General features: G+C 41.2%; 1 protein-coding gene across 4 annotated transcripts; it reads left to right on the top strand.

Annotated features, from left to right (window-relative positions):
- Positions 1 to 1770: 1770 nt before the first annotated feature.
- On the top strand, positions 1771 to 27904 carry LMLN (leishmanolysin like peptidase). 4 transcript variants are annotated; one of them, XR_004002574.1, is made up of 18 exons: positions 1771 to 1926; positions 3272 to 3369; positions 3452 to 3482; positions 3879 to 3961; positions 4214 to 4331; positions 6527 to 6702; positions 9792 to 9897; positions 10121 to 10215; positions 13641 to 13758; positions 15206 to 15313; positions 16886 to 16962; positions 17447 to 17557; positions 18594 to 18726; positions 19733 to 19892; positions 20568 to 20698; positions 21539 to 21749; positions 23653 to 23951; positions 25150 to 27904. XR_004002574.1 is itself a non-coding variant. In XM_030579759.1 (17 exons), exons 1-17 carry the CDS (start codon positions 1771 to 1773, stop codon positions 23751 to 23753), a joined length of 2013 nt encoding a protein of 670 aa, XP_030435619.1. In that variant the 3' UTR covers positions 23754 to 27904. The 4 variants fall into 4 exon arrangements, 3 of the variants coding, with proteins under 3 accessions (XP_030435619.1, XP_030435620.1, XP_030435621.1); XM_030579759.1 differs by having other exon boundaries at positions 23653 to 27904; XM_030579760.1 differs by having other exon boundaries at positions 18594 to 18603; positions 23653 to 27904.
- The last annotated feature ends 28 nt before the right edge of the window (positions 27905 to 27932 follow it).

Raw genomic sequence — 27932 nt, forward strand, 5'->3', positions numbered from 1 at the left:
GAGTGCAGGAGAGGGCTCAGGGCTGGGGCAGGAGATGTGGGCTCCAGGCAGCACTTATCTCAGGTGGCTCCTGGAAGTGGCTGGCATGTCCCTCCTGTTCCTAGGTGGAGGTGCATCAAGGTGACCCCGTGCACTGCCCCAGCCTGCAGGCACTGCCCCCACAGCTCCCACTGGCTGCAATTCCAATTCCATAAAAGTCTGGTGGGTGGCGCAGCGGGGGGGCTATCAACTGGTTCTGCGGCATCTGGCACGTCCCTCTAGCTCCTAGGTGCAGGGGCAGCCAGGAGGTCTCTGCGTGCTGCTCCCGCCCCGAGTGCCGACTCCAGAGCTCCCATTGGCTGGGAACCATGGCCAGTGGGAGCTGCGGGGGTGGTGCATTTTGGCAGAGGCAGTGCATATAGCTGCCTGGCTGTCCCTCTGCCCTAGCCCTGAGCTCTTCCAGCATCCAAACTCCCTCCTAGAGCCTGAACCCCAAACCCCCTCCCTCACCCCAAACCCCTGCCTCAGGCTCAGCCAGGAGCCCTTCCCACACTCTGAACCCCTCAGCCCCAACTCCCATCCCAGAGCCCACATTCCCTCCTGCACCCCAACCAGGGGTCAGCATCACCATGTTGCGCGATGGACACTTGACAAAATTACTGGACTTAGTGATGGACAGTGGTAGGAGGGTCTCCAGGCTGAGGCAGGGGGTTGGGTTCAGGAGGGGAGTATGGGCTCTGAGCTAGGGGTGTGGGTTCTTGGTGGGGCCAGAAATGAGGGATTCAGGGTGCGTGACGAGACTCCAGGCTGGAGAAAGGGTTGAGGGGGTGAGAGCTCCAGCTGGGGATTGCAAGTTCTGGAGTAGGACTGGGGATGAGAGGTTTGGAGTGCAGGAGGGTGCTCCAGGCTGAGATCGAGGGAACTGGAGGGGGATCAGGACTGGGGAAGGGGGCTGGGGCATGGGAGGGGGGTCAGGGGTGCATGCTCCAGGTGGCATTCCCAGAGGCAGCAACACGTCCTCCCTCCGGCTCCTACATGGAGGCGCATCCAGGCAGATCTGCCCCATCCGCATGGGCCGCCCGCACAGCTCCCATTGGCTGCAGTTTCTGGCCAATGGGCTGGGCAACACGGAGTCAGCGCTCGGGGAGTGGGGGACCGAGGCAGTATGCCTGCAGAGCTGCCTGGCGCCTGGCTGCGCCTCCGCCAGCAACAGCAGGGTCGGGGAGCTGCCTAAGGTGAGCACCCCCACTGATCTCAACATTTTTTACCACGGCCATGTTGCCCACCTCTGACCCCAGTCCAGTGAAAGTGAGGGAGAGTCAATGATGGAGAGAGGGGGATGAAATGAAATGAGCGGGAGCAGGGCCTTAAAGAAGGGGCAGAGCACGGGTGGGGCCTTGGGGAAGGGCGGGGCCTCAGGGGAGGGGCGCAGCCAAGTGTTTGGGTTTGTGCAATTAGACATTTCACAACCCTCAGCCTGGACTACCCGCCTCAGCCTAGCCCCGCCCACCTCAACCTGGACTACCCACTTCAACCCATCCTAGCCCCGCCCACCTCAGCACAGCCCCGCCCACCTCAGCCTGGACTACCCACCTCAGCCCTGCCCAGCCCCGCCCACCTCAGTCTGGACCACCTGGCCCAGCCCCCGAGGGCTGCGATTTGCTTCTGCTCCTACCCCGCCCCAAGAGCCAATCAGATGCTTCTCTCGGCCGGACCCGCCTCCTCCTGCTCTCGGTTGGCTGCTTAGGGCGGAACGTGCTGCCATTCACTCGCTCCATGGAGACGCGGCGGATGATGGTGGCTGAGCCCCGCAGTCGGGGCCGGGTGCCGTACAGATGGCCGCCGCTCTCCGCCCTTGCCGCTGCGCTCCTCCTGCTGGGCTGCAGCCCAGCCCCCGCCGCCGCCTCCTCTTCCAGTTGTCAGCACCGCGTTCCCAGCGGCGGAGAGGTGAGGAGTCCCCGGCCCAGAGCTCTGCGGGCGGCCTGGGGAGGTGATTGCGTAACGCCTGGGGCTGGCGGTAGTGTGGGTGCTCTCTGTGTAATGGGTGGGGGCGGGGCACGGGGTGCCCTGTGTTTAATGGGCGGGCTATGGGGTGCCCGCTGCATATGGGGTAGGGGTGGTGCGTGGAGCACGGGGTGCCCTGTGTGTAATGGGCGGGGTATGGGGTGCCCGCTGCATATGGGGTAGGGGTGGTGCGTGGAGCACGGGGTGCCCTGTGTGTAATGGGCGGGGTATGGGGTGCCCTCTGCATATGGGGTAGGAGTGGTGCGTGGAGCACGAGGTGCCCTGTGTTTAATGGGCGGGCTATGGGGTGCCCGCTGCATATGGGGTAGGAGTGGTGCGTGGAGCACGGGATGCCTTGTGTGTAATAGGTTGGGAGGGGCATGGAGTGCCAGCGGGGCTTGCGGTGCCCTCTGCATACAGGGTAGGGACGGGACAGGGAGTGGATATGGGGTGGTGTCCTCTCTGTAATGGTTGGGGAAGGGGTAAGGGATGGGATCAGGGGGTATCCGAGCTGCGTGGTATCAGATGGGGTAAAGGAGGCATGGGGTAAGGAGGATTGGTCAAAGGGTGGGAGAAGTGGAGGCCAGGCTACCATGGTATCTGAGTGGGGTTTATAGGTATCTATGTTAGGAGTCAGGTGGTGGAAGGATGTTGGAATGTAATGGTGCTCCAATGAGAGGTGTCAATATCTCGGTAATGCCAGAATCAGCTGTTTTGAAAAATGGCTCCATTGAAGCTCTACAGAATAACCTCAAACTAAAGCAAACAGATGGCAGATAATGAGATCATTCCAGAACAATCATTTGCAAATAAAACTGCTTATTTGATATGTCATTCCAGGTTTAAATGCTTTGGTCATAATCCTGTTACTTCTAGGTCTGATCCTTGCTGAAGACATTTGAGGCAGCTTCCTGGAACTTGCATAAGAAATTCAAGAGAGTAAATGTACATAGACAGGGCTTCTGCTGTAGTCAAAATTATAAATTTAGCCACTTCTGTAACTGTCTTTTAAAAATTCAGACTGTTTTAGTCAATATATAACTAATACAAGTAGGAGGAGATAAGGTGTGTGTATGTGGAAGTAAATATGTTGACTTTTGGGATGCTGTCCAGAGTACTGAGTGATCTCTGATTAGGAAGGTGAGAATTATTATTATTTATTATTATTTTATTTTAAATCAAGAGCCTTTCAATATGGAGGCATTCAGAATTTGTAAATACCTGTCAGTTTAAAAAAAATTGTAAAAATAACTTGTCAAATCAAGTTCTCTGTTCCTGTTTTTACCAGGTTGTCTACAAAGTTTATCTTAAGGAAAATCATGTTCTCAAGAGAAATGTTGATCAAAAACTGAGAATTAAGACTATATATGACAGAAGTGTCGAAGAGTAAGTATAGTGATATTTTTCTGAAGTTTTGAAATGTAAAAATATATTATCTATATCAAAATATTTCCTTTTTTCCCCCGAGTTTGCTCCCTGAGAAACGACACCTTATAAAGGTATGTTACACTTGTTTCTCCTTTTGGTTTGTGTGTATGGCAGTCTGCTCTCCCAAAAGTTATTCCACAATGTGCTGTACATCAGTTATTTGCTATTTTTTACTCCAAAAAATGTCTGGCTTCCAGTGGCACTTTATGTGTAGTTTATAAAGCACTTTGGGATCCTTCAGAGTAACTATAGATTACTGTCAATATTATTGCTATGACTGCAGTGCCATACAGCTTAGCTGCACTTAAGACTTCAGCAAGTCTTCGTGTCATGCCATCCTTTCTTCTGCTGTGCCTTCATGTTTAGCAAATGCCCTGTAATGTGAGAGTTAGTAGTCCTAGGATGCATTTGTACTTGTATTGCAACAAGGAGTCCATTGTGTGTATTTTTGTTTTTGTTAAATTTAGAACAAACTTTTCCCACAAGCTATTTCTTATTTGGAAAAGACTTTTCAAGTTCGCAAACCAACAGGTACTATTTCGCTAAGCAGGTGAGTGAAGTTTGTTTACTGTTGTTTGCTGTGTTGATATTTAAAATACTTTTGAGTTAACTTTAATATAAATGTGGAACAACATCTTGTTTTTCCACTAGTGTAATAGTAACCTCTTGCAAGTAATATTTCTCATATTAGTGCCTTACACAGTAATATTGTAGCACCTGTTTATTTCAGTATCTTTAGCTGCCATGAATTATTTTACAGCTTGCCTTTTCACTTATAAAATAATTTTGACTTTAATTGAAGGCAATGCGCAACAAACCAGTATTTAAGGAAGGAAGGTGACCCTCACAGGTATTGCAGAGGAGCCTGTGCAGAACACACGAGATGTGGCCCGGCTATAGTTCCTGAGGAACACTTACAGGTAGTTCAAACCAAGTGACATCTACTTAGCATTATAAGTTTTATGGTTTGTGAAGATTACTAATAAAGTTAATATTAGTATGTTTGACCTTTTTATATGTAGTTTTTACTTGTGGGAGGTGATCAGATTTGAACAATAAGACACAATATAATCTAAGGCAATACCGTGTTTCTCTGATTATATTATAGGGCCAAAAGTCAAGTGAATTAATCCTTACAAAAATTGCTGTAATTGCAGTACGGTGCATTAGTGTGGAGTGTGTCAAAATTATGCAATAGAAATTTTACAAATACTAAGGAAAATAGATTCAGAAAGGACATTGTTGAATATTAAGCCTGTCATAAACAGATAGTTAAGGGTTAATAGAACAGGAGTACTTCATGTCTCTTTTGACTGTAAAGGGTTAACAAGATCAGTGAGCCTGGCTGTCACCTGACCAGAGGACCAATCAGGGGACAGGATACTTTCAAATCTTGAGGGAGGGAAGTTTTTGTGTGTGCTGTTAGATTTTGGTGGTTGTTCTCTCTGAGTTCTGAGAGTGACCAGACATGCAGCCAGGTTTCTCTCCAATCTCTCTGATATAGTCTCTTATATGTCCAGAATAGTAGTAAGTACTAGGTAGATAAGGCGAGTTAGGCTTATGTTTGTTTTCTTTATTTGCAAATGTGTGTTTGGCTGGAGGGAGTTCAAATTGGTATTTTGCTGAAAGGATTTTAATTTGTACTTGTATACTTAGGCTGGGAGGGTATTCCCAGTGTCTATAGCTGAAAGACCCTGTAACATATTCCATCTTAAATTTACAAAAATAATTTTTACTGTTTTTTCTTTCTTTAATTAAAAGCTTTTCTTGTTTAAGAACCTGATTGTTTTTTTAATTCTGGTGAGACCCCAGGGGACTGGGTCTGTATCCACCAGGGAATTGGTGGGGAGAAAGGTTAAATTGTGTCTGTGTTAGGATTACTTTCTCTCTCAGGGAGAGTCTGAGAGGGGGAGAGAGAAGGAGGGGGAAGGTGAATTTTCCTCTGTTTTAAGATTCAAGGAGTTTGAATCACAGTGATCTTCCAGGGTAACCCAGGGAGGGGAAGTCTGGGAGAGGCAACGGGGGGAAAGGGTTTACTTTCCTTGTGTTAAGGTCCAGAGGGTCTGGGTCTTGGGAGTCCCCGGGCGAGGTTTTTGGGGGACCAGAGTGTACCAGGCACTGGAATTCCTGGTTGGTTGCCACGCTACAAGTACTAAGCTGGTAATTGAGCTTAGAGGAATTCATGCTGGTACCCCACCTTTTGGACGCTAAGGTTCAGAGTGGGGAATTATACCATGACAAAGCCTCAGATATTAGCAGAGTTCTAAAGCCAATTTATAATACTCCTTATTCAGTGTGTCCAATTTTCTAGAATTAATTTGCCATCATAAGGTCCAGTTTTGAAGTTCTTACTCATCCAAATCTTCTAATGAAGTCATGTCGACACAATATATTTTCTCACTTCTCTGTTTCGATTCATACTAAAATACAGGTCTAGCACTTCTCTTACTTGCTCTGATCATTGTAGCTTTACACACTTGATACCATTTTTTAAACATATTGTGTAGCACTTTTACTCAGTTTATTTTTAAATTTAATTGAAATTACATTAAAATGAATCAAGGGACACACTTATATGAAATACAGTCAGAACCGCGAGTGATAAGTGTGCCTCAGTTTCTGGATGTCCAAGTTGGAGACAGCATAAAAAAAATCTGACTCTGAAAGGGCTGATCACCGCCTTTTTAGTACACTTCATATTGGGCACCACTCAAACTGAGGAAGCCCGGGGGGAGGGATAGCTCAGTGGTTTGAGCATTGGCCTGCTAAATCCAGGGTTGTGAGTTCAGTCCTTGAGGGGGCCCACTTAGGGATCTGGTGCAAAAATTGGTCCTGCTAGTGAAGGCTGGGGGCCAGACTTAATGACCTTTCAAGGTCCCTTCCAGTTCTAGGAGATTGGTATATCTCCAATTATTACCAAAATCACTAATCACTCTCTTTAAAACTTTGGCCCTAGTGTATTTACCTAGTCGACAGCAGGGATTCTAATCTTTTCTTGGCTTAAAAGAACAAATATTTGTGAATAGCTTTAAGATTGGCATATTACATTTCTAAGAATTTAAGTTATTTAGGCTAATTATTTCATATCTTTCCCATTTTAATTGCATTATCATAGCAGTGTAGGGTATGTCGTGACAATGGGCATTGTGGACCTGCTGGCTTACCAGACCAAGAAGGAGTTCGAGATGCCGATTTCGTACTTTATGTCAGTGCTCTTACTACTGAGAGATGTGGTCAGGAAAATATTATTGCGTACGCAGCCTACTGCCAACTGGAAGCAGAAATGGACAGGTAAAAATTAATTCCAGGCTAATTTTTACTGAGTAATTATTTCAGGTCTTTGCATTCGTTTAGGCCGAACTCACTAGATATGTCTGGTCTGCTGAGTGTAATGGGTTGTTGGTTTACGTCTTACGTTCCTAAAATCTCATGCTTCATGGTTTTAGCTGGTCACTTGCATGGGTCTAGAAGGGACTCCCCCAGTGTGTTCTGGCTTTTTGCACTGAAGCATCAGAGACGCGCACAGCTGGAGATGGGACACTGGATGTGGTGGGCTGGTGCTCCAAGGTAGCTCTGAACATTCTCTCGCTCTCTCTGTTGTCCAGCTGGCTGATTCTTGTTCATATGCTTGTGGTTTAACTCTAGCCGGCAACCTTTCAGAAGTGGTGTGCTGAGTCTTCATTTATTCACTCTAATTTAAGGTTTTGTGTGCCGGTAATACATTTTAACGTTTTTAGAAGGTCTTGTTCCCTAAGTCTATAATATATAACTAAACTATTGTTGTATGTAAAGTAAACAAGGCTTTTAAAATGTTTAAGAAGCTTCATTTAAAATTAAAATGCAGAGCCCCCTGGACTGGTGGCCAGGACCTGGACAGTGTGAGTGCCACTGAAAATCAGCTTGCATGCCGACTTCAGCACCTGTGCCAAAGGTTTCCTGCCCCTGGTCTAACTGATCACCATATGTAGGTTTGGGAAGGAATTTTCCCTCAGGTTAGATTGTCAGTGACCTTGAGGGGGTTAGCAATTTCCTTTGCAGCAGGGGTGTGAGTCACTTGTGGGGTTATCTGAGTGTATATCATTTAATCAATTCCCTGCCATTGCAGGGACCTCAGGCATTGGTTCACCTCGATCCCTCTCATGTGCCATAGGCAGAGAATAACAGTCCAGTCTCCTGTGACTTGTAATACTTAGGTCTAATTTTGGTTGTTGGGTTTAGCATGTGAGTGCTGGATGATGTTGGTGGCCTGTATTATACAGAAGTTCAGACTAGGTCAGTGGCTCTCAACCTTCCCAGACTACTGTACCCCTTTGCAGGAGTCTGATTTGTCTTGTGTCATGTTCCCCCACCCCTCCAAATTACACCTCACTTAAAACCTACTTGCTTACAAAATCAGACATTAAAAGACTGAAGTGTCACAGCACAGTATTACTGAACTTTCCAATTTTTACCACATAGTTGTAAAATAAATCAATTGGAATATAAATATTGTAGTTACATTTCAGTATATAGTATATAGAGCGGTATAAACAAGTCATTGTCTGAATGACATTTTAGTTTGCACTGACTTTGCTGGTGCTTTTTATGTAGCCTGTTCTAAAACTAGACAAATATCTAGATGAGTCGATGTACCCCCGGAAGACCTCTCTGTACCCCCAGGGGTACATGTACCCTTGGTTGAGAACCGCTGGACTGGATGACCCAGTGGTCTCTTCCGGCCTTAAGCTCTATGACTCCACTACAGTGGAACATGATAATGTAGACAAGTTACATGTTAAGAACCAAAACAGTCATTCTCATGTCTCTCCCTGACACAGTACACTTTGAGATTTTGCAAAACAATATTTTGCTTAAATGTTATTTTTCAAGTAGGAATTATGCTAACAAATATTTTCATTTATTAAAATAAATTAAACTTTCTTATTAATGTGTGTGCGCATGTGCACGCTCCCCGCCCCCCCCAGACACAAATCAAACTACACGAAATCCTGAGAAGCTAGGACATACCAAATCAAAGCTAAACCTCTTTCCTTAATACACATACCGTATAAAGCTTCCATTGAAGTAAGTGCAAAACTTATACTAATTTAAATGGGAGTAGGATTGGGCCCCTTATCTGCAAAATATGTGCACCTTGATCTTGCAATTGTATCCATTATCACCTATGTGGAGCCTTATTGAAGTCGACCTCAGTGTAGGGTGACCAGATATCCCGATTTTATAGGGACGGTCCTGATATTTGAGGCTTTTTCTTATATAGAAGCCTATTACTCCCCCACCCCCGTCCCAATTTTTCACATTTGCTGTCTGGTCACCCTACCTCACTGATGCACTTTGCCTTAAATTTTTGTGCAGACTAGATCCCACCCCTCTGCTACTGCCTGAAGTTTTACAAGCTTAAGCAAAGTGAAAATCTCTTTATTTTAAAATAGATCGGGGTTCTCAAACTGGGGGTTGTGACCCCACAGGGGGTCACAAGGTGGTTACAGGGGGTCATGAGCTGTCAGCTCCATGGGGCTGACAGCCAAGAGTCCCCATTAAATTAAATTATACCCCCCCCCTTTTTAATTTATAAAGGTGGTCACACTCTGAGGCTTGATGAGGGAGAGGGGTCACCAATACATAAAGTTTGAAAACTAATGCCCTAGACTCCTAGGGGTGGTAGAAGAGAGGTCTATGTTTCTGCTGCAACAAGTCAATTTTTGGGACATAGTTCTGCAGTATTGTATAAAGCAGAAGCTTGACCTAATTTTTATTTTCACTTTTAAATAAGTGTGTGTGTGGGAGGGGTTATTTTGGGTGGTCAAGTAAGAGAGCTGAAATAATGCTCATTACCCTCCATTTGAGGTTTTAAGAGATAACTGGTTGTCTCTGTTTTCTGTCTCTTATTATGGCTATAAAGCAGAAGGTTTGTAATGGAAACTGACTGACCCTGAGCTTCAGCTGTGCAGTTTCTGCTGCTAGATTAGCATTCTTTTGTTTAACGAGTTAACTCAGTGGTTTTCAGCCTGTGGTCCATGGACCCCTCATTTCCAAAGGTGTCTACACCTTCATTCGAAATCTTGTAAGGGTCTGCAAATGAAATAAAGGTTGAAAACCATTGGGTTAACTTATTGACCTCCAATAATTACATACTTTTTGCATGGGGTGTGTGTGTGTACATGTACACATGCTACTGCTGGTAATCTATTTAGTCAGGAAAAACATTACATGGAAGGATTTATCCCCAAAAGAGGGTGAAAAGTTATTTGCGTTAAATCAGATGAATGTTTTTTAGGTTTAATTTGTTACCTTCATATTTAATGTGATTTTTTTTTTTTAAGTTGCCCAGCATTTAATTGAAATCCAATTTATAAAACAAAGCAATATTTGTCTTCCAGGCCAGTAGCAGGATATGCTAATTTGTGTCCAAATATGATTTCTACTCAAGCTCAGGACTTTATTGGCATGCTGTCTACAGTGAAACATGAAATTATTCATGCACTGGTAAGACTTGATATTTTAATATGTCATTTCCTTACGTTCTCCCAGCTAGTTTCTATAAAAAGGAATGCACTTAATTTGCATCTTTCAACATCTGTGCTAATTGCTTTCAGGTATAATATTCTCAACATATGTATTGGGGGTTGTATATTGGTCTGTTAATGGCTTTTAGTATTTTATATGGATTAGTATTGTCTGAACATGCTTTTTATTTACATTTTTGAAGGGTTTCTCTGCTGGGCTATTTGCATTTTATCATGATGACGATGGAAATCCTTTGACAGCAAGATATGCAGAGGGGCTCCCACCTTTTAATGACAGGTATATTTTTAAATCACTGAATCCTCTTGGTTTGGTAACTTGACAGTGTCCTTTCATTTTTGCAAGAATATATTCTGGCTGTCAGCCTCTTGAAAGCCAGCGTTGTTTCCTTTGCAGAAATGTTCTTTCTCTTCACACTCAAACATTAGTTTAATTTGTTGTAGAGTTGATTCATTTGTGGCATTGTGCTTTTTTGTATGTCTCTCTCTCTCTCTCTCACACACGCACATCCCAAAGGGGGGAGGGGTGTCAGATTTAGGATGTCAATTACAGCGCTACCTGCACCTTTGCCTCCATTGGTGGTCTCTCTGGGTGCACTCCCTCAGGTGTCAGGCCTCATGCCTTCACCTATTTCAAAGCAGTTTTACAGTTCTCCCACTCTTAGATTGGCGCTGGGCTGCAGTCTACTGTGTATTAACCATTCATACCTGAATTCAGCCAAACCTGCAGGGGTATCTCTTGTGCCATTCTTCCCTTTGGGAGGCTGTGACCAGTGGTACACAGTGATCAGACATCCTCCTTAAATCAAAGTATTGTTTGCTTTAGCAGTAGGAACAAAAAATTTAGAGCAGTGCTCCCCAAACTGTAGGTCATGCCCCCCAGAGTGGGGTGCAGAGGAATGTTCGGGGGGTGAGGCCTGGGGCAGCCTGCATGGGGAGGGCATGCCACCCGCCTTTGCCACAACCATGGCTCTCAGCTGCGGCTCCACTTCCGGCCCCAGCCTTAGCCCTGACGACAGCTGGGCCATAGCTTCCGCTGCCATCCCTAGCCTTGGCCCCTGGCTGTGGTTCCGCTCTTAGTCACGGTCCTGGTCCCACTCCCAGCCTCAGTTCCTTTTCCCCTGTCTGTGCCCCCACCGCAAGCTGGGGGACCCACTCCTGGCTTGGTTGGGGGGTGGGTGGGCAGCGGTAAGGTGGGACACTGTGAAAAGTTTGGGGACCACTGATTTAGAGAAAAAAGATTGTAAATAAATATTCTATAAGCAGTGGGGTGTCTGTGTGTGCTGGTCTGGTTCCCCGGAACTATTCCCTTTTCTGAGAGAGCATTCCTTTTCAAACCAGCCAGAGTTCTTTTGACCTGCTGTGTTTCCAGCCTTTTCCTGTCCTGGGATTGTCTCTTAACTCTCAAGTGTTTGCTGAGAAGTTGCTCATCTTGAGCCATTCTTTCTCTTTGGCTTGTGATTCCCCACAGCCTGCTATTAACCCAAAATATTCATACTATTAACAGCCCAGTAACCAGGTCAATATACAGTATTCTAGAGCAACTCCAAATTAGTCACATAGGGTCTATTGGGTCTGGCAGCATAACTTCAGCTTTATTGCCCCCATTCCTCTACACTATAGGTAATGCTAAGTAGCAGTAATGCCCACAGTTAAACTGTGCTGATTAAAAGTTGACAGAATCCTATCAATTTTGCTTAAACTGACTACTTCACCTGCTAGCGATTCAAGAGCAATCTATTCAAATTTGGGTATTCTGAATATATGAAATCTTCCTAGACTGAAAAGAATTGGTTTTCTGTCATATTGAAATGTGACTTTGTCTTCCTTTTTCAATAAGATCTCAGATTTGACCTGAACCTTAATCTGCAGTAATTTGGTCAGTTTTCATGTCTGTTCCTTAACTGATACAACCAATAGTTTGTTAACTAAGGGCCTTCATATCATTGAAGTACTACAGTAGACGTTCATAAGTCTGCAGTATTATTATTCTGTGTGTTGAGTAATGGACAACTATTATATAATACTGTAGGTTATAGAATATCAAGGTTGAAAGGGACCTGAGGAGGTCATCTAGTCTAACCCCCTGCTCAAAGCAGGACCAATTCCCAACTAAATCCCCAAATGGCCCCTTCAAGGATTGAACGCACAACCCTGAGTTTAGCAGGCCAATGCTCAAACCACTGAACTATCTCCATTGCAGTCCTTTTAGGACTTCAATCCGGATTATCCTGCAGTCCTCTCAGGAACACTGGGGTCTTGCCTCTGAGGACTGCATGATCCATCACTGTGGATCAGTTCAGTGGTGTACTTAAACATACACCTAACTTTAAGAACGTAAGTGAGCTTACTGAAAACAGTGATTATATTCATGATTACACTTAGGCATATGCTTAAGTACCTTGCTGAATCGGGGTTTATTCTTCATATATATCTTGTATTGAGTTTACTCAAATCGCAATGATGTATCACATGTCAAATATCATTGTAATTGAATTTAGTCAGTATAAGATGTCTATCTTCCAAGATTTTTACATATAGACTCATATAACTGGAAGGGACCTCAAGAGGTCATCTAGTCCAGTCCCCTGCACTCAAGTCAGGACAAAGTATTATCATTCTAGTCTGTCCCTGACAGGTCTTTGTCCAACCTGCTCTTAAAAATCCCAAATGATGGAGATTTCACAACCTCCCCAGGCAATCTATTCCAGTGCTTAACCACTCTGACAGTTAGGAAGTTTTTCCTAATATCCAACCTAAACTGCCCTTGCTGCATTTTAAGCCCATTGCTTCTTGTCCTGTCCTCAGAGGTTAAGAAGAACACTTTTTCTCCCTCCTCCTTGTAACAACCTTTTGTGTACTTGAAAACTGTTACCATGTCCCCTCACAGTCTTCTGTTAATCATTTTTGTTGCTCTTCTCTGGACTTTCTCCAATTTGTCCACGTCTTTCCTGAAATGTGGTGCCTAGAACTGGACATGGTACTCCAGTTGAGGCCTAATCGGTGCAGAGTAGAGCAGAAGAATTACTTCTCGTGTCTTGCTTACAATTCTCCTGCTAATACATCCCAGAATGATGTTTCCTTTTTTTGTAACAGTGTTGACTCATGTTTCGCTTGTGATCCACTATGACCCCCAGATCCCTTTCCGCAGTACTACTTCCTAGGCAGTCATTTCCCATCTTGTATGTGTGCAATATGTAATGGCACTATGTAGGATGATTTCTGCATGCCTATAATTCTCATTTACTATTAAAAAAAAAAATCACAATACACTTTCCTATTTTTCAGTTAATTTAGACATTTTCAGTATGAATAAGCGATTTTGCAACTGTTTTCCCTTTTAGTAGTAAAAACTCATTCCTTCGTGCAATTTCTGCAAGTGAAAGTTCTTAGCTTTTTAGATTCTCTCCTGATATGTGCAATATATTTTATTAGTGCATAATAATTCTGAAAATATCTCCTTAGTAAACTTCTTCAGTTTGGCTGGTCACAAAATGCAAATTAGGCTTATAACTTGGAAGAATATTACTAAGGAGGAAAGTTGCCCATTTAAACTATTTCCTTTTCATAAGGAATTAGAGTACGTATTAAGAGGATACTGAGTACTGTTCATTTTTGGAAGGTAATGTTCAGTTTTGGAGCGTAGTCTAGGTTTATTGCCTCGATTCTGGTAAAACATCTCTAATTAAAACACTCTCCTTACAGTCTAGGTTTGTATCAGTGGAGCAATAAGGTTGTTGATAAAGCAGTGAGGTTATGGGATATACGAGGTAATAAGATGCTGCGCCATGATGTATTTCTTCTGATAACACCTCGAGTAGTTGTAAGTACTGATTAACTTAAACTTATTTCATAGTATATCTGTCCTCATTACCATCAGATACTTGAACTTCAGTCATTACCATCTTGTTGATATCCAGTAAATTAACATTTTTGTTACTACAAACAAAAAAGAATTCTTGACCACGTAATCTGGTTTGGGTCAAACTTTAGAGAAAATCATACTCCTAGTTAATTAAGGGATATTTCAGTAAGATGGAAAACAGTTAATTGGGTCTTGAGGTATAAGGGGAGAAATAATTGAAATGCAAAGACAGAATGTAGGGGTTGGGTAGAGATACCATGAAGGATAGAGTAGAAGATTAAAGCAGATTTGGTAGTGGTTAAATGGGCCATCCCATCCTACTCATATCTTGTTTCCATAAAGTCTGATCCTGAGGCTGTGATCACTCGCAATTGCTATTGACTTAAGTGATAACACCCTTAATCCTTTTTCTGTTCAGTGTTCATTTTTTTTTCATATGACTAGTATACCTTTCCCTTCCCATTTAAATACTACTTGTTTCCATGTTTTCCTAATTCCGCCTATAATGAAGTGTCAGCATTGAAAAATTTCGTCACACCTTTCCTCTTGTTTTAGAAATTATTCCAAAGTGTTTGACACCCTTTCTCCTCCAAGCTCCCTCTGCCCCACTCTCTCTCACAGCCTTTCCTTTCAAATTTTAACTTTTTTATTTTTAAGGAATTTGAGGACAGAAACCAATTAATAAATGAAACCAAACAGTACTTTCACCCAAACATTAATTTTGGTATTATAGATTGTTTGGAGAAATTCTAGTCTAACCTTTACTTTTAGGAAATTGAAATAACTATTTGTAGCCTAACTCTTTAAAGCTGTACTGCTAACTATAGTAAGGGGCTTCTGCTCGTCCTGGTTACTGTCCTATTGTGAGGTGGGAGCTGGGAGGGCAGGCCACAAATCTTAGACAACATTGTGATGCCTGTTGGCTAATAGCGGTATGTTTTGATTTTTCTCATGGAAAATTCCACCAGAATCTCTCTCTTCTTCTTATGGAAAATTTTGATTTTGACAAAACCCTGTTTTCTAATGTGAAAATGTTTTGTTCAGAATTTCTTGAGCATACCTAATCATGAAGGGGGCGCAATTTGATGAAAGCTTATTTTCTGTGAAACATTGTTTTCAGATGATCCTGATATGAACTTGGAATAAGTAGGCGGTATGGTATGTTACTTATTGGCGGCTAACAGCCAGGTTGCTGGATTCAGTACTGGGAGATTCACTAGCTTGTTAGAGCTTCAATAAGGAGAAGTCCTTCAGCATTCAAAGGAAAATAGTAGAATGTGGTAAAAGGAGGACATTAAAATAGTCTTTTTTTTTTTTTTTTAAAAAAAAACTTAATCAAGAAGTTCATTTCTTAGTTTTTTCAGTATTTTCATAATGAGGTTGTAACAACAGTTCTGTTTTGTAGGAAGAAGCTCGGAAACACTTTGACTGTCCAATTCTAGAGGGAATGGAGCTTGAAAACCAAGGTGGCATGGGTACTGAGCTCAATCACTGGGAAAAGCGATTGTTGGAGGTTAGTGCTGGTAAATAATTCACTGAAGGGGATAAAAATGTAGATTTTCAGTTTTTTCAAGTGTATCGTAGATCTATTGGAAACCCACCAGTGTTAAACTTAACTGAAATACATTGCAAATAACTCTAAGCTGTGCACATTAAACCTCTGTTCGTTCCCACACAACTCTCGTACCATTCTCCAAACTCTTAATTCTCAGAGCACAAGGTTCACCAGTGCCTAGAAAAACAGCATCAAATGACGAACAATTAGAGGTTCACTTTTCTATAGTTCTTTACCTATCTTCCCCCAACTTGCCCTGTAGAATTTATTAGTGTAATACAGCTATGCAGTGATCCTAGTTTAATTTGTTTTATGTACTTCTGTAGCAACTAGTCTCTTCATAAGAAAACTACATTTATAAGGGCACTTTTGAACTTGATCTTTGTTACTGAGTGACTGTTTCTGGGAGGAGAGGGGAGTGGAACTCCCTTTGAGCCAGTTTTATCTTTTTGTCGTCCCCTCTCCTTCTACCTTTTTGTCTCAAATCCTGGAGAGCGCAGTTTAGTCACTACCTTGACTTCATAAAATCATAGAAATGTAGGGCTGGAAGGCACTTTGTGAGGTGATCTAGCCCTTCTCTATATTATAGGATTAAACATATCTAGACATCCCTGACAGGTGTTTGTCTAACCCTGTGGTCCCCAAACTATGGGGCATGCCCCCCTTAAGGGGGTGTGGAGGAAAATTCTGGGGGGCACAGTGAGGCCCAGGTCAGCCCCCACAGGAGGTGGGGAGGGAGCACTGCTCAGTCCCATTTTGCCCCCAGCTCTACTTCAGCCGTGGTCCCGCACTCAGCCCCAGCATCGGCTCTTTACTGCAGTCCAGCAGGACCCCAGCTGCCGGCCCCCATTGCGGCCTGGCCGTGGTTCTGGCTCCATCCCTGGCCCCAGCTCCAGACCTTCCCCCAAGCTGTGGCCCCAGTCTCAGCCCCCTTACCCCTGTTCGCATGTCCTCACCCTTACCCCCCCACAGGAGCCATAGCCATGGCTCGACCCTGAAAAGTCTGGGGACCATTGGTCTAACCTGTTCTTAAAAAACCTTCAGTAACAGGAGATCCACATCTTCCCTAGGTAACCTGTTTCAGCGCTCATCTGTATTTCTATGATCCCCCTGCAGTGTGGCTTTTGCCATCTCCCCTGTGCAGAAATTCCTCTGAACAAGGCAATTGACTTTTCTCTCACTAAGACGGTGGTCATTTAGCCTATTTGATTGTCTGTGCAGCCTTGTTCCTTTTATAGTACAAATGTTAGTGACCTCATAGTCATGGGTAAAGCCACAATATCAAATCAATGTTGTGCGTTGTGGAGGTAAGCAATAAGGGAACAAATTACAATTTCAAGATTTCCTAGGGAAGTTGGTAAGAGAAAAAATTAAACATTTTTGGAAAATACTTTTGGTGTCCTTTAACGTGCAGTGAAATTTTTTCAGTATGGAGAAATAACTTCTTAAAATACTTGTCAAGGAAAATGTGCTCTGAAAACACTGTGAATCACTTTTCAGAAGCTTCCTAACTGTTACTGGTATTTTCAGAATGAGGCAATGACTGGATCCCACACACAGAACAGGGTCTTCTCCCGGATTACCTTAGCATTAATGGAGGATACAGGGTAAGAGTGTAAAGACCAAATGTTGTTAGTCTTCAGTTTCAGACCTGTGTTTTTTCAAGCTATAAACAATGAAAGTACTGTGGAGTTCATGCACTTAGAGATGTTGCAGTTGAATGAATACAGCTTGCTTTATGTAAAAAGTTAATAATTAAAGATATTTGGTATGTTGTTATCTTCATTTTTCTTCAGATGTCTCTTGAATGCCATCTATCATTACTCTGTCCATAAAGACCACACCCTTGTGTGTATCTGGTTTGTATAATCAAATTATGCCTTTGGGGTAAAATTCTCCTTGAAAAGCTACATAGCAGATCTTCACTGTCATTCAGCTCTTATTACAGGTATAGAATTTCCATGCCTGGAAGGAGGGCAGAATCAGTCAAGATCTAACCTGTGGATATTAACAAGTTTTTAAACTGTCTTCTGCTGATTGGTCAGAAGACCAGTTTCTCAGTTGTATTTCCATTTCAAAATATCTTTACAGCTGGTATAAAGCCAATTACAGCATGGCAGAGAAATTAGACTGGGGCCGTGATAAGGGCTGTGACTTTGTGATGAAAAGCTGTAAATTTTGGATTGACCAAAAGAAAGAGAAGTAAGAACACACTTTTTTTTTTTTTTAAAAGCTCAATGTTCATGTTCATCTGTGTGTGTTTGTCTTCACTCATATTATAAACTTTTTGAAATGTGTGGCTGTTTAGTGTTGTGAGCTTAATAGTGAGCCGAAAGTCCAATGAACTTTTCCACTCATCGCAATGCGTGGTAGCTTTTAAATTGGAAGATTGGAAATTTTGTTGCAGCTAAAATTGAACTGTCTGTCTCACCAGAGTGCCACAAAATCATTTGACTTGCAACAAAGGACAGACGGCCATGACAATAATTATCCTCTGTAGATGTTCGCTGCTTCCCTTCATCATGTGTCTCAATATGATGCTTTGAAACCTGTTGAATTTGCAGTTTGTCAGTATTCAGTATTCAGCTACATCTTTCTCTTCTGTTGTGTAGACCATGAACTCACTTTTATTAGGTTGTGCAAGAATAATGGTTGGCTTCTGTCACTAATATCCTTGCTTTTACTCTTACATTTAATCTTGAAAAGTGGACATGCTATTACTTTGCCTCGATTGAATTGGAAGTGCAAATAACTCTTAGAAATCTAAATATCTGATTGCACCTGCAACAATGGAGAGCGGGCTAAGGTCCTTTTCAAAATCAGTCCTAGTTTGTGTGTGTTCTAATAGTATTTTAGATACTGGTCTGACCCATAGGGAGCATATCTCGTCACACTTTGTATTAGCAGGCCTTCTCACAATTAATCTTTTCACCGGCTTAAAAATTTGTAAAGAGTCGCGAAACATTAGACCATCTAGATGAGTAAGTGCATCCTAGATGAAAGACTTTTTGATTTAGAGAATATTGTGTTGGTAAATGTATGGATGCGTTTCCCATGACGTTCAAGACCAATCAAATGGCAATAGTTTGCTGCCAAGCTCATTAAGAGACCAGTGCCCAACACATGATGGACCAATGAAGTGGGGAAAAGTAACACCAGTCCTTATAGAATTGTCTAGCAAAAGCAATTGATATAAATATGATCTAATTCAACTAAGATTTTCTTTCCTCTTTTGAAGGAGGCAATTGGTGAGTCCATATTGTGACACTCTGAGGAGTAATCCACTGCAGTTAACTTGTAGACAGGACCAAAAGGCAGTAGCAGTATGCAATTTACAGAAATTCCCAAAGCAGTTACCTCAGGAGTATCAGGTATAATGCATCTTACTCCATAGAATAGCTCAAATTATTTTTGTTATTTACGTCAGGGGTTCTCAAATTTCATTGCACCATGACCCCCTTCTGACAGCAAAAGTTACTACATGACCCCGTGAGAGGGCACCAAAGCCTGAGCCCTGCCGCTCTGGGGATGGGGGAGTCAAAGCTGAAGCCAGAGCGCTGCTGCCCTGGGTGGGGGACTAAAGCTGAAGCTTAAGGGCTTCAGCCTCAGACAGGGGCCTTATAACCTGAGCCTCACCGCCCAGGGCTGAAGCCAAAGCCTGAGCCCTGCCATCCAGGGTACTGGGGCTCGGGCTTTGGCCCTGGACCCCAGCAAGTCTTAACGCCAGCCCTGGCAACTCCATTAAAACAGGGTTGCAGTCCACAGTTTGAGAACTGATGACTGAAGTGGTGCAAGATGTATTGGTGACTTAGGGTGTAGCATTCTTTCCCTCTGAGCTGGTACTGAACTAATATGTGAAGGGGATGTGTGGTGCTGAAAGTGCCCTATTTCAGAGAAGTACAAATGACCTGACCGTTTATGGTCATTAGAAATCTCATGTTGGTCTCTTCTGAAAGAACAATGATGTTAATCTGGCACTCTGACCAAATTCCATCGTAAGTCATTGCAAGCTCCTACATAGATTTCCCTGGAAGATTTTCTATATATGGTATTTCTTCAGTTCCTTACCTAGAGTGCTGCCGGGTATTGCTGTGCATTGTTACAATAGTGCTGTTTCACTCTGGAGGTGGCTGTGATTTGGTAGGAAAAGTGATTTCTCTCGTGTGCATATATGTGTGTATATACGTGCAGAGTTTAAAGTGCTTTCGGATCCATCTGGCTCAAAGGCATTTCATAAACATAGACTCCTGTTACCAGTGCCTATGTGCAGCACCACTGATGTTGGCAATTTGTGATTATGATAGATTCAATGAAAGCTAAATATACACTTGTCCTTGTTGCACAAACTATTTCATTGCCTCATTTTTTTTTCTCCAGTACTTTGACAGTCTTAATGGAGTACCATCAGAAGATTTGCCTTATTATGGTGGCTCAGTAGAAATTGCTGACTATTGCCCCTTTAGTCAAGAATTTAGTTGGCATTTAAGTGGTGAATTTCAACGCAGCTCAGATTGTAGAATAATGGAAAATCAGCCAGGTCAGTTTCTAGTGAAGTATATTTTCAAAGTGTTTTTCTTGTTGCAGAATTCACAAGGATGGTCTTATCTGGACACCCACACATTTCCAGTTAAGAACATTCTTTAGAAAACAAGGTTCTTTGCTGTTTTCAATCCACCTTCTGTTGTCTGGTTTGTTCAGCAGACCATTTTTTTTCCCTCCTTCCTTTCTCCACTCCCAACACTTTCCTTTTAGTCTCCATTTTTCTTCATGAACAGATAGGGCGGAGTAAATTATATTGAACAGTTACCATCTGATACTCCTGCCTAATTTGATAATCTAAGTTTTTACACTGCCAGTGACTCAGTGGCTTTACTGGGATGGTAAATTAGCACTGCTAGTGTACAGTGTAGCTGGCAGGCATACACTTGCAGTCTGGTTGAAGACTTATTCAGTTTAATGTTAACAGAAGTTGATTTATTCTAATAGACATTAAGCTGTTTCAGATTGTGGAAATGGTGTCCTAGCATTTTAGTCTAACATTCTATGAGCGGTCTGAAGAGTTAGGTTTTCTTTCTGATGTTTGTTGAAATTGCCATATAGATCGTTTACTACTTGAAGTTAATTTTCTTTACTAATTTACAATAGGGGCTTGCAGATGTTCATTTAACAAAGCTGAGTTAACTCTTCAAAAATGTGTTCCTCTTTCCTTCAGATCCTTTAAAAAACTATGGTGCAGAGAAATATGGACCTAACTCTGTGTGTCTCATTCAGAAATCAGCATTTGTCATGGCACAGTGCAGAAAAAAGATCAGTTACCCTGATTGGGGCAGTGGATGTTATCAGGTAAGGATGACATTTTAAATAAATTTAGAAACCATTTAAAAAAAAATCACCTTTTTATAAAAACTCAGAATTTGTTTAAAAAATAGGATAAGATTACTTAATATCATATCACAGGCTGTTTTTGTTAAATAACTCAATATTTTTAGCAATGCTTTAAAAATAGCTTTCTAACATGAGCATGTAACTTAAACTATCCACTGGAAGTTTAATAAAAATAAAAAAAGATTGGGGTTAAGAACAGGGCTAGAGGACAGATCTGGATGTTAATTTATCTCTACCACAGATTTCCTATGAATGACTTATCCAAGGTAGTTTTTGTGCCTCAGTTTCCCCAGCTGTAAAATAGGAATACTAATTTTTCTATATTTTGTAATTTATATTGGGATGTCATTCTCACAGGATGTCTAGCTTAGCTTGTTTTGTGAGTCCCATTGAGTTTAGGTGAAAGGCACTGGATCTATGTAAGTTTATTTTTCATAATCATGATAATCTTGGCTGTACTAATTAAAGAATGGGTTCAAAAATATTCTTAGCACAACTGAAAATGCACTTATATAAAATCATTGGCAGTATGCAGATGATTATAGTAATTCTTAATTCAGTGGTTCAGTTAGTATAATTGCAGAGAAGAATATGACCAAATCCTTGAAACAAATAGCAGATTAAAATTGCTAATTGTTCTAAAATTAGCAATATGGGTTTCCAGTTCATCTGTGCTGTCTCCAAGTCAGTTTGTGAACAAAATAGTTGCTTATTGGAAGAATCTATAAACAAGTTTGGATAATAAACAAAGTGACATGTTTAAACATAACAGATCTAACTTGGTTTCTTTATTTTAAGGTTTCTTGTTCTCCCAAAGGGCTGAACGTTTGGGTCAAGGACACAGCATACTTGTGCAGCCGCTCTGGTCAAGTGTTAACTGTTAGCATTCAGATGAATGGATGGGTACATGCTGGAAATCTAATTTGTCCAGCTTGTTGGGACTTCTGTGATTCCTGTCCCCCTGAACGGGATCCTCCAGCTTCTAACGTAACAAGGGCACTATCAATTGGTAGGTTGCCTTATGATTTGCTTATGTGAAATAAAGATAGGTAAAACATCTGAAAACTTCAGAGGATTTTGTCAGTTACTGGAAAATATTAAGTGCTACAGTATTTCAGCAATGTAACTATTCTTAAATAACTTGAACGGTTTGTACTTTGATTAATTAAATTGAAAATCAAAATGTAGACATCTTTTTGGAAAGACTGTATTGACTACCAAGTAAATCAAAATGGAGGGGCAAACCCTCCCTTCCTCTCTATTCCAAAGTCCTGAAAACTTTGAGAGGGAAGGGAGCAGAGCCAGAATGGTGGTATCTTAAAACTGTATGGTAATGTTTTTGATGGTCTGGGGGATGGTTGGTTGGAAGAAATATGGCTGAGGAACAGCCACTTCATATGGTATAATCTCTGGCAGTCCTCCCAGAGATGTCTCTGTAGCCTATGGAACTTTCAGTAGACCACAAGGCACTTGTGTGTTTGGAAGATTATGACTCTCTCTCGCAACCTCTACGGGCCTGGACTCCTGCTTGTAGTCCCCACTGGGATATTGAATTAACACTTTTGTAATTTCACCTGTAAGCTTGACCTCATGGAGATAAGAGAACACAGTACATGTATGACCTCTCTAGCTAGTGGTGGCTGCCTGAGCATCATATTTTAATAACTGGTGGTCTTCCTTTACTGACTTGGAGCTTTCATTTTATAATTTGTTTTGCCTAAGTGCTTCCTAAAATTAAAGTTAACAAAATCACATCATTTACCTTTAAGTATCAGAGGGGTTGCCGTGTTACTCTGGATCTGTAAAAGTGGCAGAGTTCTGTGGCAACTTACAGACTAACAGACGTACTGGAGCATGAGCTTTTGTGGGTGCGTCCGACTAAATATGCTTCAATATGTTTGTTACTCTATGTGGTGCCACAGAAATCTCTGCATCATTTACCTTAGTCATACTAATGGTATATTACTTTCCCATAACTCCTAAAATGTTGTTTAGTCCTTAGATATGCTGGCCATATTCCAGCTTTGGTAACTACATTGTCTCTGTGAACTTGCCATCTAGTCTCAGCTGAATATGCTATTTATCTTCACCTCCTGTCCTTAAATTTCTATATAATTCTGTTGCAAACTGTTAAAACAGCTGTTTTTTGTTCCATCATGGAAGTGACCAAATTGCAGTGATTAGGGAAAGAACTAGTGTATAGTTTGTAAAGCTTTTCTAGGAAGAAAAATATACACATTAATATAAGGTAAACTAACTCGAGTTCTGGTATCTGCTTTAGGTTTAGCATAGTGTATCCTGTATTCCTTGTGTATAGAGATTATTCAGAACAGATCTCTGAAACTGCTGGCTGTGTTAGTATCACCCACATTCTTATAAATCTAGAAAAACACACAGTGAGAACTTAGAGGGACAGGTATTTTTGCAAGCTCCCTCTTTCAGTTCTCTCTATTTCTTTCTTCCTGTTCCTTTCCTTACCTCAGTTCTGTGGTTTGGTTTTCAGTGTTCTGCTTTTATGGCAATCTAAATCAGAATTGTTCAAAAACCCACCTCTTATGAAAGCCTGAGGCACTGTTAAAATGTTGATCCTACTCACCCTCACTTCTACCCCTCCTTCTCTTTTTCTTGCTGTGTTCAGCTATTTTCTGACCATTTTCCTAGCTGCTAATTCTAAATCAGTTGTAGAAGCAACACAAAGCACTTCCTATCCTAGGGGCTAATCGTGTTACTACTGCAGAGTTCCTAGCCATGGAAGGCTAATATGCATTAACATAGACAGTATTTCAAATTAAGTTTTGTATGTTTTCATGCCTCCTTTTTTTTTTTAACTGAAATTCATGCTTGTTAAATTGTTCACTATTGTGTCCTAGGTGTGTATTTTGTAACTGTATTGTCCTTATATTTGACTTTAGATTTGTGCTCCTGTTCCTCCAGCCTGGTTGTAACGCTCTGGCTGCTGATGGCTAACTTGATCCCCTTGCTGACAGGATTTCTTTTGTGTGTATGGAGTTAAGTGTGGGTAAAAAATGTACTTCACCACCATGCTGCATTCCTCGAGTCAAGAGCACTATCATAGTGCAACATCTCTGCAGGCAGCAGTCTCACACTGGACGATGGCCTTTTGGTCTATCTCACTACTGCTTGTAGCCAAGAAGGTGCTCACAACAGCAGCTAGCTTTTAAGAGGAAGCAAAGTTTACTATGCTTTCTCAGTAAGTGCCAGTATTTTCTGAATTCAGACCTTTAATTTTAACAATAACAACTTTTGAAGATCAAATGTGCTAGCTGCATTAGGCAACTGGCAACTCAGTCATTAGTGATATACATGTGAAACTGTAAGAATGCTTCTTGGATTTTGTTTTGCTAAATCCTCTAAGTGATAGCAGGATGTTGTTTTTTAGCATCCTCAAACTGGAGATATACCTCAATGTTTCGTTAGTGAAAAGCAATGGAAAAAAATCAATTGGCTTTGCTGCTAGGAACCTAGGCTGAAATGGGCTTTTAGCAAGTCTTGCAATTTCAGCCACACACGCACAGACATACACACAACACTGATATTATGGCATTGCTTCCAAAATACTATTCTGTACTTTGAAACTTACGGTGAATTGATGGTATATTTTTCATCAAATTTGTTTCTTTACATTTATTCAAATATTTTAGTAATCCCACTTCAGCTTTTTGAAGCCCACTCTCATTGAATCCGTGCCAGTTATATGAAAATTGATGCACTACGTATTTGAATCTTACCAGGGTAACTTTAAGAAGGGGGAGCACTGATGTACTTTTGATGGGATGGTCAAAATATTTCACTTCACTACAGTAGCTTTTGTCCTTTACCTTCCATATCAGTGTTCAGAGTGCAGGTGAGGTGCGGGTTTCTTGGCACTTTATGGGCGTTTGAGAGCTAAACAGCAGTGAAGTAATGTGTTCTATTCTGCATAGATAATGTGAACATACAACACTTGTACTTAACTTGACTTTCCTTTGGGGGAAAAATAATAGCGATGGCAACTGTAGTAAAAAAAGACAGTGACTACTTTAGGCCAAAACAAGATAAACACACTGAGAAAACTATAGACTGGCTCTTCTGATGGACATGTGGCTGATCTCTAAAGTGATACTGGATACGTGAAGATTTAAAATACTGCTATGAAAACAGCTGTGTTTTTTTTTAAACCAGGGCATACTGTGCTATAGAGAAGCACAAGTTAGTGGTGCACAAAATCTACTAGATTTAGGGAAATGTGTAGAATTGCTGTTTCTACAGGATGACTGCTCCTGGGGGCACTTAGAGATGCAAACTTGCCCATATCTTACTCCTTTTGGACTTACAAATAAGTCTTGCTTGCTCTGTTCAGTCTGTCCATGCTGATAGTTCTGATTCTAAGAAAACTGTTTCCATTACAGATGTGAGGGGGCAGGAGTGCCCAATGGTTCCAGCATATACTAAGACAAGGAGGATAAATATCTTCTAACCTCCCTTTAAACTGCTATAAGGAAATGGATTTGTCAGGGAGTCTTTGCAAGGAAAAAAGGGTGAAGATATGCAATAAAAATCTCTGGTCACAGATGAACTTGTCCATTAGTAGGGAGAGTTTCCATTATGGTTAAATGCATGTTAAAGAAAAATCTTTGTATGCCTACTGCATTTTTTTTAACATTATCCCTGTAAAAATAGGGTTTTTATAACGTGACCAATGTCACCGAACCCCCAATTTGCTACACAAGTTAAAACTGCCCTAAGGAATCACAACTGAGAATCCTTTGCATTGGATTAGTTCCAAGTTATATACACTGCTTTAAATTATACAAGGCCTAAATTAGCTTTAAATATGTGTGTTTAAAACATTTTATCCCTAATTGCTATAGTTTTTTAAAATGCATACAAATTTGGATTAAGACACACTAAAAATAATGAACAGACTGATAAATGTTTAATATATACACAATGCAGCAACAGTGTGAAATGGTTCCTTGAAAACGCATAATGGTTTGAAAAGATTTCTTAGGCCCCAGAGGTTGATATTGTATCTTTTGTCTGTCGTGCAATAATAGAATTTTAAGTAGCATCACTCAACAATGATGCTTTTTATACTTGAAAATTTTTCTTGGTTATTTTTTTTAATAATGTAAAATATTTGCACTGTCTTAACTTTCTGATTAACTTTATAGCTGTTAAACATTTTTACCAGTGTTAATTTATTGCATTTGACATTTGATCTCCTGATCTCCTATCTGTACAAATGTGAAACTTGCTGTCTTTGAAGAATCTTGTCTTCAACAGAACAGTTATTTATCCCAATTGCTCACTCTGTTCTCTGAGAATGTAATGAAACATGTAAGGTGACTTGAAAAGACACTGCTTTCTTACATCTGCATTGTGTACTATATAGTAAGTGAAAGTGACCATCATGCATTGTAGAGGGAGAACTCACCTACCTCTCAGAACGCTTCGAGGCAGACTTAACAGTACTTGCTGAGTAGTTGTTTTTAATGTATCCAGTGAAGTAAAAATGTCTTAATAAACCTGAGATTTCAGTCATGATTTCTGTGAGCACATGCAGCAGTCAAGAATCCAGCTATGAATGGTAGAATTGGAAATGACTTCCTGATTTTTGTAGAAAAATGTATTTGAACAGGTTAAATCAAACACTTGATATTTTTATATTAGTAAGCTAATGACAGGTAGCCCCATTGTAGTAACAATGTGATGGCTGATAGATGTAATGAGGTCACCTTTAAGGTGAGAGTGAAGAGGTGGCTGTCAATGCAGTGGAAATATCCCTTTTCATCTCAGAAGGAATAACCGAATAAAACTGCCTACCTCAGTTTTCTATACTGTCTTAGATTTAAATATTCAACATACTGTTAATTTCCAAATCTCAAGCTGAATAAGTAAAAACATCTCAGGTTTTTAAGAGCAGAATTAGAGTAGGAAGCATAAGCCATTTCAGAATGCAGAATATACAGCTGAAAGTCCTAATTTAAACAGTCATTTAGGCAGCCTTAAGTGGTGGTGTCTAACAAAATTGTCAGTGTTATTTTTCTAAAATAACCTGCAGGAAGCTACTCTTGTTTCCTAGTTGCACCTATTCTCTGATGTATTTATTACTGCATCGTGTGTGTATTACTTACAGCTTTCTTCCTGGACTAGCAAATAAGTTACTCGACTTGCTGTAGCTGAATTTTCTTGATTTATATTATAATTATTTTGTAAAACACTACATATTGCTTACAAGAAAAAGTGTCTCATTTCTCAAAGGTGTTTTACAATTTTTTCCCTAGTTTTAATCTAAAATAGTAACTGAAAGTTCAGGTGAGCTAGATTTTGAGCAACACAACAGTGGCACTGGTCTCAAAGAATTACAGGGAGAGAGGGATTGTTCTTGGTCAGATAAATTGTTTGCAATGAGCAAAATGCTCCAAACCAGCAGGCAGTACTGTTACTCCAGTGCTGTGTTCTCCTAAATGAGCTGACTCCTGGGACTTTGGAGGTATCTAAGGAGAATTTTGCTCCAATGTTTTACTTGACTGTTAGTACAATGTAGTTTATCTTTTTGATGTGCACTAGTAAACTAGGAACAAATATTTAATCTAAAATCGTATGTCCTCTGCCCTTATTTAGGAGGGACGGTGCCTGTTTTCAAGTATTTTCTGTCCTGAAATTTTTTCTACACTAATGTATCTCAGTGCAGCTGGAGAAGCGTATGTTCTTTCTTCTCCAAAGTTCCTATTAATGTCAAGTTGGTGACCTGTGGCTGAGCAGTATAAGGCCCTGACTCTACAAAGTGAGATGGAAGGGATGATGTGGGTGTAAGGCTCTGTATGCATTTATATCGCTTTGCAAGGTTGGAGTCCATGTGTATACATTGTGTGGTATGTGGTATTGGGCCTATGGGTACAAATGTCACCTTTTATTCTGAAAACAGAATTATTTTGGATGAGAGAACGGACTGTGACCTTGAGTATGTGTTTCCTATTTTAGTACAGAATATAAATGTAGAGTAAATTTTACATTGTTTTTTGTGACTGGAATTGAGGATAAAGGGCTAACTTTTGTGCTGTTGTGAGTAGAAGGTTTTGTTTTAATGTGTTAGGTACTGCCATCTTCAAATAATGAAACAAATCCTTGTACATCAATAAACGCTTGTCTAGAAAATTGTATCTGTCTTGCCCTTCTCTGAGAATGA

Source organism: Gopherus evgoodei, chromosome 11 (assembly GCF_007399415.2).
Source record: "Gopherus evgoodei ecotype Sinaloan lineage chromosome 11, rGopEvg1_v1.p, whole genome shotgun sequence".
In the NCBI taxonomy this organism is placed as follows: Eukaryota; Metazoa; Chordata; order Testudines; family Testudinidae; genus Gopherus; species Gopherus evgoodei.

Bases quoted from the DNA above. Each gene is read 5' to 3' on its own strand.
- LMLN (XM_030579759.1), top strand. From the start codon at position 1,771: ATGATGGTGGCTGAGCCCCGCAGTCGGGGCCGGGTGCCGTACAGATGG. The intron at 13,759-15,205 runs GTAAGTACTGAT...TCTGTTTTGTAG, and splicing joins TGATAACACCTCGAGTAGTT to GAAGAAGCTCGGAAACACTT. The intron at 16,963-17,446 runs GTAAGAGTGTAA...ATATCTTTACAG, and splicing joins GCATTAATGGAGGATACAGG to CTGGTATAAAGCCAATTACA.